The 15,140-nt window shown below is 47.3% G+C and overlaps 3 protein-coding genes across 3 annotated transcripts; 2 read left to right on the top strand and 1 right to left on the bottom strand.

Annotated features, from left to right (window-relative positions):
- Positions 1–979: 979 nt before the first annotated feature.
- Positions 980–1,681, top strand: Pmar_PMAR011124 (hypothetical protein; the record flags this gene model as incomplete). The annotated part of the gene is made up of 1 exon (XM_002779617.1): positions 980–1,681. The coding sequence occupies one exon, from the start codon at positions 980–982 to the stop codon at positions 1,679–1,681; it is 702 nt and encodes a 233-aa protein (XP_002779663.1).
- A 1,629-nt stretch (positions 1,682–3,310) lies between these two features.
- Positions 3,311–3,967, top strand: Pmar_PMAR011123 (hypothetical protein; the record flags this gene model as incomplete). Its single annotated transcript, XM_002779616.1, has 1 exon — positions 3,311–3,967. One exon carries the CDS (start codon positions 3,311–3,313, stop codon positions 3,965–3,967), a length of 657 nt encoding a protein of 218 aa, XP_002779662.1.
- An 8,789-nt stretch (positions 3,968–12,756) lies between these two features.
- On the bottom strand, positions 12,757–13,613 carry Pmar_PMAR011122 (hypothetical protein; the record flags this gene model as incomplete). The annotated part of the gene is made up of 2 exons (XM_002779615.1): positions 12,757–13,022; positions 13,064–13,613. The coding sequence occupies 2 exons, from the start codon at positions 13,611–13,613 to the stop codon at positions 12,757–12,759; spliced, it is 816 nt and encodes a 271-aa protein (XP_002779661.1).
- Positions 13,614–15,140: the final 1,527 nt, after the last annotated feature.

The following is a 15,140-nucleotide window of genomic DNA, read 5'->3' as shown; positions in this document are numbered from 1 at the left end:
CAGCGTGCGGTTATTATACTCAAGAACTTTCGACGGCTTACTCTGTCTATTTAAGACAAGAAGGTTATTCCCATTGGATGTTGAATACGATTCACTGGTGGCGTGGCTTCGTACCTATCAAGTGACCTCGGCATACCGCTTTCCCTGGGAAGGAGAGCGACCGAAACCTACATCCAAAGTGGTCGAGAGCTCGCAAAAGGCCTCTGATGGAGCGACATTTAAAACCAAGCTCGAAAATTCCCTCCTGGAGAATCAGTGAAAGAAGGGAATAGCGGCAAGCCTCAGGGCGACCGAAGGTCTCAACCTAGGACTGAAAAACGTCCAAATCCTGGAATCAGCCCGGAGAAGAGGCGTCGAAAAGTCCGCGCTGTCCACACTGTAGACGACGAGGTCACAATAAGGACATCTGCTGGGCCTTGCACCCAGAGTTGCACCCAGCTAAGTCGGGCGATTTACCCAAGAAGCGAGTGGTAGCCGCCGTCGTTACATCGCAAGAGGGAGAGACCGTCGAGGAGAGTGTTGACGTCGAGTCTGTCGAAGAGAATCCCGACATCGTGTTCTCGGCTTTTCACGCAGCTGGCGGCAGGATGGTAGCAGTCCCAGTTACCAGTTACGGTGGGAGGTCCTATTAGTTCTCGATAGTGGCAGTGTTCACACCCTGATACCTGAGGATACCATCGTTAACCTCGGGGTCAAGCATAGCATACAAGCTCTGGATCGGCCTTGTCTTATTCAAGGTATCGGTGCGACTGTCACCTTAACCTCCAAGATCTCTCTGAAATGTTCGATCTTCGGAGCAGCTTGTAAGCTCGAGGGATTGGTGTATCCTAGAAAGCTCCTCGATACAGAATCTCCGATGATACTTCTTGGTTTGGTATCTATCCAGAAAGTAGGCCTAAACCTAGACTTCCCTATTCTTACCGTATCTTTGGAGGCGTTAAACCTATCTGGTCGGTTGGTGGAGGTCAACAATGCTGCAATGGCGGCAACTTCGAGGCCAGTCCCGAAGCCCTCTGAAGAATCAACTTTGCGTATCGGCGACTTATCCGAGAAGGCGAAAAAACTCATCGCCCAGCGGCTCAAGGGCTGTGATCTCCCGGTGGTCAAGGCAATTAGGCGTGAAGGTGTGTGCATACCTAAACCTGGTCGGTGTACCTACCCGCTCAAAAATGATACTGAGCGGAAGGCGGCAGCATGGCTCGTCAAGTCCATGGAGGAAGACGGTATTTTGGAAGAGATAACCCCAAATTCATACAAGTACTTCCGTAACACACACTTCAACCCACTCTTCTTAGTACCCAAACCTGGGAACGTCACTGAGGAACCCCTCACCAAGGAGAATGTCGCCGACCGCTATCGCATGGTGGTTGATTCTCGCAAAGCCAATGTTGCAACGGCTCCTCTGGGAGGAGACTGGAAACAATACCTCTCTTCTGTCGATGATGTTCTTCGGAGTATCCCGTGGTCCAAAGACGGTCGCGTGACTAACCGCGAGAAGCCGTCTCGGTTCTTTGCCACTGTGGGCGTCAAGGCGGCATACTGGAGAATGCACTATGATGAAGATTCGTCACCACTACTCGGTGCAGCTGTTCAGCTTCCAGACGACCGTACAGGCGAGATAAAGACTCGTTACTTTCTTCATAAAGCTCTTATCATGGGATGGGTCCGCTCTGCTGCATGATGGTGTTATGGTTTGGCTTTGGCACTACGAACCGGTCTGCCCGAGTACACCCTGAACGACGAGGCGATAATAACCTACTTCAACGATGTTCTCATCCATCACCATGAAGAAGCTGCTTGTCGATGGCTTTACAATGTGGTCATCGATATCCTGGAATATGCTCGTTGTGAGGTGCCTGTCCGTAAATGACAACCACCATCAACTACCGTAGACTTTCTAAAGCTCAAGCTTTCTGAGCCCTTTGGGATGGTCCCTTAGCGAGAAGACACAGCAGATGCTCTACCAAATCGTAGAACATCCTCCTACCACGGTCGGAGGTCTACGATCACGTCTAGGTCTACTAAATTACGGCAAATCAGCATTTATCACTAACCGTGCTGAGGATTGTCTGTCGTCTCTGCTCGAACCGTTCACTACCTTACGCGGTTTACACTCTACTTCTCGTCGGTCGACTCGGATTAACCTGACTGATGAGCAGAAGGAGCAGTGGCAAAGTCTGTCACGTTTTATTCATAAGCAGTTAGTGTCTTGGCACCGTATCGGAGAAATACTGTAACCTGATTTGGTCTGGGTGATAGTAGCTGATACGAGTCCAGTGAGTACCAACGCCTCTTTGTGGAGAATCCCTAGGAGTGCGATCGACGACCTGAAGTCCAATGGAGATGAAACCTTTAGACGTCACGACCGACTCGTGTGGAGTAACTCACACAAGCTCACACCTGCTGGAAAAAACTGGATGAACTATGATAGAGAATTTGTCGGAGTGTTTCTCTATTATGCTTAGTCTATAATAGTGTCATTGTTTCCTCCTACCAGTGGCAACCCCCGTGTCGTGACACTGTCGGATAATACCGCATCGCTAGAGAGAGTGGCACGACGACCATTACCTGAAGACGCGCCTCCGACACAACGCAGTAGATGGCTCAACTGGTATGACCTTACCGCCGAGTATAGCGCCATTCCTGTCGAGTATCTCTATATCTCTGGTGAGAAAAACTTCTGGTGCGATCTGTTTTTGAGGTTAGTTGACGGCCAGATCTTCCCTGAGAATGGAGCGAGCTACTCGGTCATCCTTTGGCAGTCGGAGACTTTTCCCCTAGAAGATAACCTTCTACCAAGGGAACATGTCTGCTGTGGATTATTCCCGTTTAACGAATCCTGTCTTGTAGGAGATGAATCACTACGAGCCTGGTATCCAGCTTTCGTCTTATCTCACCGTCCTGACGATGACAACGAACCGTGACGAACGGTGGAGACCGACGAGGAGGATGACCCGTCGAGCTTCTTTTCCGCGCTGGCCACTGTGAAACCACACCTGGTTGCGTTGTACGATCGTGAGACGAAGGTCAATAATATACCTCTTCCTGAGCTCTACCAGGCAATTTCCGGTAGGCTCCATCAGGAAAGTGTGTTCCTCGTCGACTCGGATGGCATAATGTACAAACTCTGCTTCGTGAAGGGTCTGTTTCGGCGATGCTTGGTCCTACCTGCCGGCAGAGTCCCGCATATAGGGCACGTTTAACCGAGCTGCTGACCTCAGCTTCAGGTATAAACTACTCCTTCTCTCTACCGGCTAACCCTCAGTCTAATGGATTGAGTGATAGAACAGTGGGACGCCTGAAGTCATTGATGGAGAAACTACCAGCTTCGTTGCCGTGGGATTATGCCCTACACCTCAGTTGTTACTATCACAACCACTGTGGTCCGTCACCTACCCCTTCTGACTGTGCACTCGGTCAGTCTCGTGGCCCAATCCGCTTATTTACCGATGAGATCGAGGAGTATCCCCATGAGTCTATCGAAGAGCTATGTCAATCTTACCTCGATGAGAAGGGCTACCTTCGCTTCGGAGGAGCATGCGCTAATGCTAATGTTCTACAAACCTCTGGTGCTACTGAGCTATTAAAACCAGGTACCAAGATTACGTGGAAGAAGAATTTGGAGATTCGTGAAGCCGTCGTATGTACTCCTCCTTCTGGGCTACAACCGTCCGGCTATGACTCTGACTCCCCTCCATTACATGATTACATGATTACATGGTATCTATATCCCAACTTCCGTACTTGTTGGATAAAATATCTAGACAACGACACCAAGGAGGTGAAGAGAGTTCCTATATCTCAGATATCACTGAGGAGGGAGGATATCACCTTGGTTGATCAACCACTACACTCATTACCAGGATCCATTGGTGGTCTCCGTAAGGATGAGTTCATCGTGGTGAATGTCGGTGCTGATCCACCTTGTACTCGCAAAAATTCTGGCTGTTGGTCCTACCTGGGTTGACATTATTGTTCATGACCTTTGTTCGGGTAAGTTCAAGCCGTTGTATACGGATCGTAACCGTAGCCGATTCAAGTTTACTTCTGGAGCGGGTTTTTTCTCCGGATAGACGTCGAGTGAGTCTTTCCCAAGTTGAGAGTGACAGCTTCGCTTTGACTAAAGCAGACAGAGTCCCTGTTGCAGTACAGCGTTCATTATCTGCGAGAGGAACCAGTACGGTTCCGGGCGGCACTTGTTCATGCTATCCGTCTTGAACGTTATCGATTATTAAGACGAGCGCCTTTTACGATCACAATTCGCTATGTTCCGTTCAGTGTGCTCGCGTCATAGTCGTATAGTCCAACCTATCATCAGTCCGTCCTAATACGAATATCCATGTTAGTCGTCATTTAACTAACTCGGTTATTGGACTCGTACGCCTGACATTCTACCTATCAGTCTATTCCCATAATACCGGTACAGCAAAAGACCCAGAACCTGAGTTAAGAGGTTACATCAGTACGTCACGGTGGTGTACAAGTTAAGCGAAGTCACTAGTGTATACCACTCAGGACTTGGCAGTCAATCATTCACAAAACACCAAATATACGACTAGTCGACAGCGTCAGAGAGCTGTTTCTCAGCAACAGGCTGTTGCCAACAGCTAACCCTGGCAAACACCCCAACCACTGTACCACTGATTGACGTTGGAGGAGGAGTTGGGTGAAGGTTCTGCAAGGGAGCAAGTTCAACGACTGTACAACGCAATGGGGGAAATGGCGCTCGCCGCATTGAACTTTGTATAGGTGGCACCAGATTGGGTAGTTACGTACTTCGGAAAGCGCAACAAGCTCACGCTTCCGAGCATGAAGAATTAAACGTTGGTAGCAGATTATCAGATAAAACCCATGAGACTACAGGTTGCACCTGTGTAGTGATTCTGCTCCAACTACGATATGAACAATATTCTTTTTGTACTGGTACAGGGGCCCTCGTCTAGTCGTAGTAGTACTACATGAAAATCAGTGACACAGATACATACATATCATGGAAGGGATACGCCAACGAGTCACTCGGCAAAGTGAAACACGCCAACGGCAGCTAACAATTCGAGATAAGATAGTATCTTCACAGCTCAAGACTTCTGAACTTCAGATGATCTGAAGGTCCTCGTGGACGTTCAACTTCACACCACAGATCAGTGTGAATCCACCAAAACAGTTCACAGAATACCATAGAACAGGTGAAGGCTGGCCCGCTCGAACCAACTGCCGCACAACCTTGTAAGGATGTCTCTGACGCCCAAAGACTTCTGTTTCCTCATCTGGCGCCCCATGTGTAGCATAAAAAAAGAAGGGGCGATCTGACTACGACATGGTATGTAAGGTAGCATATACCCAGGTTTATCATAGAGGACTGTAGCTAGTTCTAGAAAATCGGTTTCCGGAGCAGATGAGATATTTACACTACGTAAGCCATTCCATCGAGCAATATATAGGGATGCTTGACTCGGAACTTGATGGTGTTATACAGGACTCCTCTAACAGGAGCGATGTCCAACTCAACCGACCAACCACTATAACAATGTGACAATCGACATTGACGATGTCTCCAACTATGATACATGTATACGTGAGTCGATTAAACAGCATACATCAACTCTCTTCAGTAAATTCATCTCATGTACTGAAGCCTTGAGGACACCAGACTCACACCAGTTCGACTTTCCAATACTTGTGCATTAGTAGAGAATAGAGAGTGTATCCTTCCTCAACTGGGCGCTAAGTCCAGATCGACGATAGTTATCGATCGGTCGTAAAGCCACATCCTCTCTGCCAGGTTTCGATAGAAGATGAGACTTCGACAAATGTCCTACACTCTGCTTCGGTGACTCCTCTAACACGACCAGTTTATACATCCATTCGACGTAGAACGCTGTAAATCGGGATCATAGCCGCATCTAGTCGAGACACTAGAAAATCTAACACAGTATCTGTGATACCTAGTTTTTTTTTCTTTTGACCTGTCCAACGACGATCGGCCGGTTCGTCAGCAGGAAGAGGACTACCATCTTCATACCTACTAGCCTTAGGCTATGCAGGAGAGTTGAAGAGGTCTATATCTTCAGCGAAACCAATAGGTACATCAGAGTGTACAGTATAACACAGATCTACAGCGGACATGTGGCATCGGGGCAACGAAGGAAAGCAACTAAACCTTACTCTCCCGAGAGCCACCACGCTGAAGAAAAACATTAATGAAGATAGAGGCATCAGTAACACTCGGCTAAACACCGTGAAGAATGAGAGCTCACCTCTGCACGTCGAGAACTCCTGATTTCACCCAGGTGACTTTGACGGTACGATTAACTTCATCAATACTGCCTTTGGTCCTGAGGCAAGTAGCCCATCAGGATAGATGGACCAGTAAAACAGTTGCCTTACTTGCGAAATGTATCCTCTACAAGCGCTCCCGGCGAGCGCTCGACTAATCTAGCGCTCTTTGGGACGCTAAATTGCCTTCCCCCTCTACACAACGGTCTTAGCCGTCACTGACCTTGCTCCATAAATGGACCTCCATCCAGGAGAACTCGTTCTGCCGCAACCAGAACAAAAGGAAGCCATCGTCGTCGACATCGGCGCGATTCAGCGATGGAGAGTCGTGACCGGGCAGAGGCCCATATATTTGATCTCGCTAATAAGGTCGGTGAGCAGCTCGCTCGAGATTCTAAAACACGACAGCCTATACGTCCAGAGGAAACTGGAAGGATGATTATTGATGAGCAAGGTATTGATTGAGAATGAGAAAGATATTGGAAAGACTCAGTGATGGTTCTTTTAGACCGGAGTACTATATTTAGTTTAATTGGTCATGCTCTGGAAGATGCTGTATTGAATGTTATCACGCCAAGTATTTTGGAACAATTTTCGACCTGGAGAGAGCTTTCTCGGTCGTCGCAAGATGAATGGTGCCCATTTCATGAGCCGACTCGCTCAATCGCTCTCCGCAAGAATTCTGACTCAACTTCTTCTCCAACGTCAATTAGTGGTACAGTGGTTGGGGTGTTTGTCAGGGTTAGCTGTTGGCAACAGCCTGTTGCTGTGAAACGGCTCTCTGACGCTCCCGACTAGTCGTATATTTGGTGTTTTGCGAATGATCCACTGCCAAGTCCTGAGTGGTATACACTAGTGACTTTGCTTAACTTGTACACCACCGTGACGTACTACCGTAGTACTACTATGACTAGACGAGGGCCCCTGTACCAGTACAAAAAGAATATTGTTCATATCGTAGTTGGAGCAGAATCACTACACAGGTGCAACCTGTAGTCTCATAGGCTTTATCCGATAATCTGCTACCAACATTTAATTCTTCATGCTCGGAAGCGTGAGCTTGTTGCGCTTTCCGAAGTACGTAACTACCCAATCTGGTGCCACCTATACAAAGTTGAATGCGGCGAGCGCCATTTCCCCCATTGCGTTGTACAGTCGTTGAACTTGCTCCCTTGCAGAACCTTCACCCAACTCCTCCTCCAACGTCAATTAGTGGTACAGTGGTTGGGGTGTTTGTCAGGGTTAGCTGTTGGCAACAGCCTGTTGCTGAGAAACAGCTCTCTGACGCTGTCGACTAGTATATTTGGTGTTTTGTGAATGATTCACTGCCAAGTCCTGAGTGGTATACACTAGTGACTTCGCTTAACTTGTACACCACCGTGACGTACTGATGTAACCTCTTAACTCAAGTTCTGGGTCTTTTGCTGTACCGGTATTATGGGAGTAGACTGATAGGTAGAATGTCAGGCGTACGAGTCCAATAACCGAGTTAGTGAAATGACGACTAACATGGATATTCGTATTAGGACGGACTGATGATAGGTTGGACTATACGACTATGACGCGAGCACACTGAACGGAACATAGCAAATTGTGATCGTAAAAAGCGCTCGTCTTAATAATCGATAACGTTCAAGACGGATAGCATAAACAAGTGCCGCCCGGAACCGTACTGATTCCTCTCGCAGATAATGAACGCTGTACTGCAACAAGAACTCTGTCTGCTTTAGTCAAAGCGAAGCTATCACTCTCAACTTGGGAAAGACTCACTCGACGTCTATCCGGAGAAAAAACGGAAACCGAGTTCCTAGAACTAGCTACAGTCCTCTATGATAAACCTGGGTATATGCTACCTTACATACCATGTCGTAGTCAGATCGCCCCTTGTTTTTTTATGCTACACATGGGGCGCCAGATGAGGGGACAGAAGTCTTTGGGCGTCAGAGACATCCCTACAAGCTTGTGCGGCAGTTGGTTCGAGCGGGCCAGCCTTCACCTGTTCTATGGTATTCTGTGAACTGTTTTGGTGGATTCACACTGATCTGCGGTGTGAAGTTGAACGTCCACGAGGACCTTCAGGTCATCTGAAGTTCAGATGTCTTGAGCTGTGAAGATACTATCTTATCTCGAATTGTTAGCTGCCGTTGGCGTGTTTCACTTCGCCGAGTGACTCGTTGGCGTATCCCTTCCATGATATGTATGTATCTGTGTCACTGATTTTCATGTTGCTTGTTTGAGCAGCTCTCACCGACGGCTGCTGTTTCGACAAGTCAGAAACCGCGCTCGGTGTCCATGCGTCAGCTTTCAAACGGTGTCTCCCATTGGGCTTTTCCGAGTTCGTGTTGTTCATTTACGTGAATGTTTTAGCTGATATGTCGCGTACTATGGAAAACTGAGGATTCCGACGGTGTCTCCTAACACCCGGAATCAGGTAGCTTCGGCCTCTGTGAACGACTCGGTGAGGGCACTATCACTGAACAGATGAGCTGTACCTCCGTTTGTGCCCTCGGAGACACCGTCCCCCTCTTCATTACATCATGACATCTCATGTGTTCCTCGAACTTAATCGAGTTTACTCAAATTTACCGGACATTCCTGCGGGAGATCAAATGCGGCTTTTCGATTAAGGAGCAGTGCAATAGACGAGGAGCAATTGCAGAACAACATCATCCATCATGTCTGGGGAGGGGAGGTTGTCACGTGTCAGACCAAAGAAAGAGATCACTGAGTATATTCCAGAGTACTACTGAGAGTAGTTCTGGGGATGGTAACAAGCCATAATCCGCACTATTTGCGGCGACTAAACACCCCTGAGAGTTGACACTCTGGTGCTGTTGGTTTTCCCGATGGCGCCTTTTACATCATCGTCGCATATGTAAGTCATAGTTCGAGCTATGGTCTGAACCAAATACATTATGACAGAACTGACGATGCTATAAAGGCCTCCACTGAACCACCCAAAGCCGCACTAGTGATCAAATGTATAAACCCGCACTAGTGATCACGTCTAGCACTGGTACGCGAGAAACAGAAATCTGACAAACCAGTCTACTAACCTAGTAGGAACATATCTTTCCCCATGGCAACCACCCAAACCACTATACCTCTACACAATGGGATGTCAGGAGGAATTGAGTATCGGAAAAGTGGCAAAAGCTGACAGAAAAGCATCGTCAGCTGCTACACCGTGACAGGCATCAGAAGTTACCGCGGCTATGCTGTCATCACTTATGGAAGACAAGAATTAAGCAGACACTATGTCATATAGCTCCAATGAAGCAATTATCTTCGATCCCAGACATTGTCCTCCTGCTAGTCTTGGATGGTGAGCTGTATGATGTTTATAGTCACTGGCGGAAACTTGTCCTTCAGGTAAGCGTCTGAGGCATCGATTGTCACATTTTTTTTTCGAGGCTGCTTTTGGAATCGCAGAGATGTGGATGAGTCAGTAGGAATTCGGTTACTACATCATCAATAGCAGCCTCTTCAGAATCTTACTCGTTTTCTGTATCCGCTGGCTCATAAGCTTCGCGTAGCAAACTGGATTATTCGTTAGTTGATGAGAACTCCTTTTCGCTCGACTCCATAGCACTCCCACAATTACTCGAGGCACTATCAATACCCTCTGTAGCTCGCTTCCCTAGATCCTCGTCCTAGTCATTCTGATAGTAGGGACCAGAGTCTCTTCTCCCGTTATCATTTGACTCACCTTTCCCGTTCAGAAAAAGGATCCAGGATCAGACTGCGCAGATCCTACTTCCTCATTATGCATTCTCATCCTCAATGCGAGTCGGCTATCATCGTTCCTGATTTCCTGATCTCTGGCTCCGCGTTTCCGCAGTATCAAGACCAGAGCTACGTGGTTTGGTAATCTCCCCGCGAAGATTGAGATCCCAGAAGATCTTAGTCGAAAATCTACATCTTCGGCAGCCAATCACACCTTTTCGCCATTTTCGCAGATAACGAACTATTACAAAGTGACATCAGGAGAGAACCTCGGATATAACGGTTGTAACTTCGCTAGGCTTATTGTGTCTTCAATAATTTGTAATCGACACTCAGCTGATCCAGCCTTCGCTTGATTACTAGGTCTTCTCGCCGCAATTGTCTCAGCGTGGTTCATGCCCATCGAGCGCTCTACGCCATGGAATAACCAGGCTGTTGATGTCTCGTAACACGGCTTCCGATCCCATCGTATCCACGGTTCAATCCTATTGGTTGGCGAAACCTCTTACAGCAGGACCCCCTCGTTCTTTAACATCTTTAGATAATTGAGCGCATTTAGCTAATATCGTATATCTGATCTCGCTGATATAGCGATATAGCTGATATCTGTGTCTTTGAGTGAGCACGAGAATTATTTAAATACGCGTACCTCTCTAATGCTCGTGCATCAGGTCTTAGTCAGTTAAGTATGGGGTAGTGGGAACACTCTAGTGTAGCTACCCATGATTGTAAATGAAAATTTTTTTACTTAATAGGAGTTGGGTTGCTCTTTTCTTCCATTGTGGGTAAGAAAGACGTTGCAAGCCTGAGACTCTGGCTGTTTCAGCCTCCTCGGGTGGTTTGAAACCAAACCTGTTTGCTCACAATGCCTTTTTAACGTCTTAGTTGAGATTCCGGGACCCGCAGATTGCCGAAAAAGGGCTTCAGCCCTCCATCTAAGTGTTTAAAAAGTGCTTTCATTTTCCCCGAGAATGAAATCAATCACAGCTCTGATAACTCTTGCAGCAATATGTATTCCAAACGCTCTAATTCCCAGTAGGAAATGGTTCCATCTTCCTCAACTATCTGCACCTCTTGATACTTAGCACACTCTGGTGCGATTTGAATGCAAAGATATGCTTTTCGAATATCCGAGAGGAGGTAATTCTCTCGGTGTTTACCCTCTTTGCTGTATCCTGCTCGCAATTGTCGAAGGTTGGCATCATAGGTTATGTGTTCTGTCTCATTGTCTCATAACAAGCACCTATTGATCGGTTTGTAGTCAAGAACCTGTCTCACAAAGGTGCTTGTTTTATGTGACTGTTCCACGAGAATCATTGTAACTGTGTATGTCAAGTCTTCTTTTCGTGCAGGCTTAGTATAGCCCTGCTGTTGCCAAAGGCGTAACCCTTCTCGCCAGAGTTTGTGTGTTTCTGGGAGGTACTTACTGTCTCCGGCACGGACACAATAAAAGAGGGGTTACCTCCTTGGTGTTGTTTGGAAGCAGTTCCTACGACTGCATGTAGCGGCCTTTACCTTTGGCTTTTCCTTTTTTGCCTCCCTTACCTTGCCTTTTTTCTTTATATTTCCTTCATTTTGGGAATGTTAAGAAAACTGGCCCTGTAGGAGAATACTGAGTAGTTACAACAACTTTAACAGCCGTTTTTGACAAAATATCATTATAGGCGTTTCGTGCCAGGTGAAGCAACTAACCACATCCTGTCAAGCATACATGACAATAGTTAGGCTTTCGATAAATGATTCTCCGAGCGGAGGTGGTACACAGAGGCTTTTCAAACTTTATCGTGGGCCTTCAAGTCAGGGAATGATTGATGGACCATCTTGCTGACTCGGACTGCAGCAACATCAATTGAATCAAAGTCCGAGAGCTGCAACCGCTACAAGCCTCTCCAAAGTTGCCACCATATCGACGGCGAAAGGCATCTTGAGCAATATCTAATTGAACATTGCAGGCTTTGTCGATTGGCCCAATACAGTAGAGACTGTAGAGTACGTTCCACGGCATGAGCACGCATAGCCGGGCTTCATGACTCAATATCAGTACTTCGGAGATGATCTTGATCTTGTTGAGAATTTCTTCAACATCTCGTTCCTCTGTGTTTACACTATCCCCTTTCAACTCAGCTCGGTTGTAAGGGATGTAACCAGAGGGGCTAGATTCATGCCAGCTATCCTCGACAGCAATGATATCGGGATGAACGAAGACTTGCGTGAAGTGTTCAGAGCGCTCGAACTTGTGCTCGGGACCACTTCTTCTTGAGAGCTTAGCGGAGCGTTCCGGCAGTGAAATCACCTCACCACTATGCAAACCTTGAACGAACCGCGAAGAGCACACAATCTGCACGTGCATACGCACACATGCGTGCAAGATATGTGTGCGGCCATCCTACGGAACTTAACCTAACAACTCCTTGTTTCCATGTGGAGCAGCAATGCACCACTGGCTTGATGCGCTTTGACCACACCCACCCGACCCGGGGAATGTGTGCCGGGCCCGTATCGGTGTGCAACAAGTGAGACCTAGTTCGCGCCATGCGGTCCCTGCCACATAGAACCTTTGGCGCATTCGCAGGTCATGGATTCCCCGATTGCCGATCTACAGATCAGACAATAAAACTACTAGTCTGAGACTAGTGGCAACGTTGAACGTTGCTTGATTGGCAATCTCGCGCACACGTGGAAATCCAGCCTTCGCTGAATGGCGCAGGACTCCGACTATACAGAGGAGAAGACCTTCAACAACGCCAATGTGTGTCAATAACCTGCCCTTGGATAGCCATCAATCTCATTCTTATAACTCTCCCGTTCTTCAGGCTTCAGCTTGCCAATCATAGCACCAGAGTAGTTGTATTGTTGTTGGCGGGTCCTCTTACCATTCTCATTCATGGGAATCGAAAACTCGAAGCAATAACGTTGTTGAGGTACGTCACGGTCTTTATCATCTAGCTCTCGGACCCTCATCTTATAATCAGGAGCACTATTCACCGACTGCCAGTTCTTGAGCTTATCAATAGCAGCGTCTACAGCGTCTACAACTCTTAGATTGACGCAGTACCATCACTGGGGAACTGGCACACAGTAGAATAAGTCTGGTTCGACCAGATATCTTTACCATCATTGAGTACGGCCACAAGGTCTCCGTGATAATCTTGGAAAATATTCAATTCGGGCAACTTTGGAGGCTTAAACTGAACCATCATCTTATCATCAAGGACAATCTCAGTGCTTAGGCGCTTCATACCGTCTAGACCAATGACGGCCTTAGGACTCAGCTTGTCTAATACGAGATATTGTAGAATAGGGTCGCCCAACACTGGTTTATCTGTTGAAAGATATAGTTTGAAGCATCTAGTAGCCTTAAGAGTCGTATCATTCACCTGCGATGATACATGAGCAGTAGAAAGGTCTGCAATAGTGGTCGACAAGCAAGAACATATTTCCTCAGCCAGGATACTATCAATGTACTTAAGAGAACAACTCTGAGCTACATTGGCAGGTGATGCGGCCTTAAAATCTACTGTCATGGAGTCGAAAATTCGGATAGGCTCCACATAGTAAAAGCCCACTGCTTTGAGAGGATCGGTCGCATTATCAGTTACGAGATTCTGCATAGGGCAATTTTTAGAGATATGCCCTTCTCGTCGACACTTGTAACATATCATTTTCCGAGTCGTAGAAGGCGAGAACGAAGTAGCCTCACCAGCTGGCTTCGGAATAGGCGCTATAGTCACAGTGGAAGTTGGACTATCAGAAATATCCTTAGGACGCGTCGGTTCACCACGTGAGGTGTCTTTGGTATGAGCATACCTGCACCGATCGCCGAAGCGGCAAGCATCTGTACTCGCAAATGCTTTGCACTTGCCTCTATTTTTGTCATCAGCCTTTCGGTTTATGGAGTCACTGCTCCTACCAAGAATACTAAGCCGATTCATCTCCTCTTCTCGACTAATACTCTTAAAGATGAACTGGTCGACCTTCAGATTAGTACGGTCTAATGCCCATAAAGCGAGCTTCAGTCCTCGTCGAAAAATGGCCTTGACTTCATCATCTTTTGGTGCCATATCCAGCAGCTCACGTTCAGCACGCAGATCTCTCAGTCACTCAGCGAAGTCAGCCACAGACTCATCTCGTCGCGGCTTCAGGTTAACCCAGTTCATGAGCAGAGGTTCTCGTGTCACCTGGAAGCCATAATTAGTCGCTCTAGTCCACCGTGTATAAATCGCACTAGAATAAGCATCATATGTTGGGGGAATATCACGCATATCATCGAGCCATAGCTTCTTCCAAACAGCAGGGTCACAGCTTCGTTTAGTATAATAAAAAAATGACGATAGGCGCCGCGAGATGATCACATCGATCTTTAACTTCACGTCGTCACCGTGTAGCAGACCGAGGGTCCCGTTCACCTTTGAACGGGGCAATCTCCGAGAGATTCTCGCCCATATTAGACTCTTTCCGGAAGTCCTTCAAAGTTCAGAAGTGATAAGAGCTCTAATACTGTGGTGGATTACACTGATCATCCTATACCCGTGTCTAGGATGGTTAAGGTCAACAGCTAGGCCTCATGAGGCCCATGAGAGGCGGTATGAGAAGTAAATTGAGCCTGGTTTGGACATGCATTCGGGTCTCGAAATCTCTGCTCACCGCACTTTGGATTGCATGGTCAACAGTCCAGATCCTCGGTGAAGCGCAACACGAACTTCGTGAACACATAAATCGAAAATACAGTGATGACAAAACTGCGTGGCCGCGCAGCCCCCACAGGAGGCTCCTGTCAGGAGCTAGAGATCCCCCGGAGCAAAGCGACGGGATGTGCTAGTACTATCAGAACTAACGACTAGCAAGACTATAAGACTAGCACCATCGACTGTAGCTGTGACGGATGACTACGTTCAGCAGCACGAACTGGACTGAAGGGAGATTCTACGTAATAATGGGAGGGGTTGCACAGAGGTACATCGAATGAGTATGATGATGTGTACTCGCCCAAACGAGTAGCCAGCACTCTTGCACTCTTACACTCACTTACTCCTCCCTTATTTTATTGGCAATGAGCACACAGCAAGTTTGCTCTATGTTGATACTATCCGTCTTGAACGTTATCGATTATTAAGACGAGCGCTTTTTACGATCACAAT

The sequence above is a fragment of the Perkinsus marinus genome (assembly GCF_000006405.1).
Source record: "Perkinsus marinus ATCC 50983 genomic scaffold scf_1104296946658, whole genome shotgun sequence".
Lineage (NCBI taxonomy): Eukaryota > Perkinsozoa > Perkinsida > Perkinsidae > Perkinsus > Perkinsus marinus.
The sequence above is the reverse complement of the archived record's forward strand: the minus strand, read 5'-3'. Positions and strand labels throughout refer to the sequence as shown.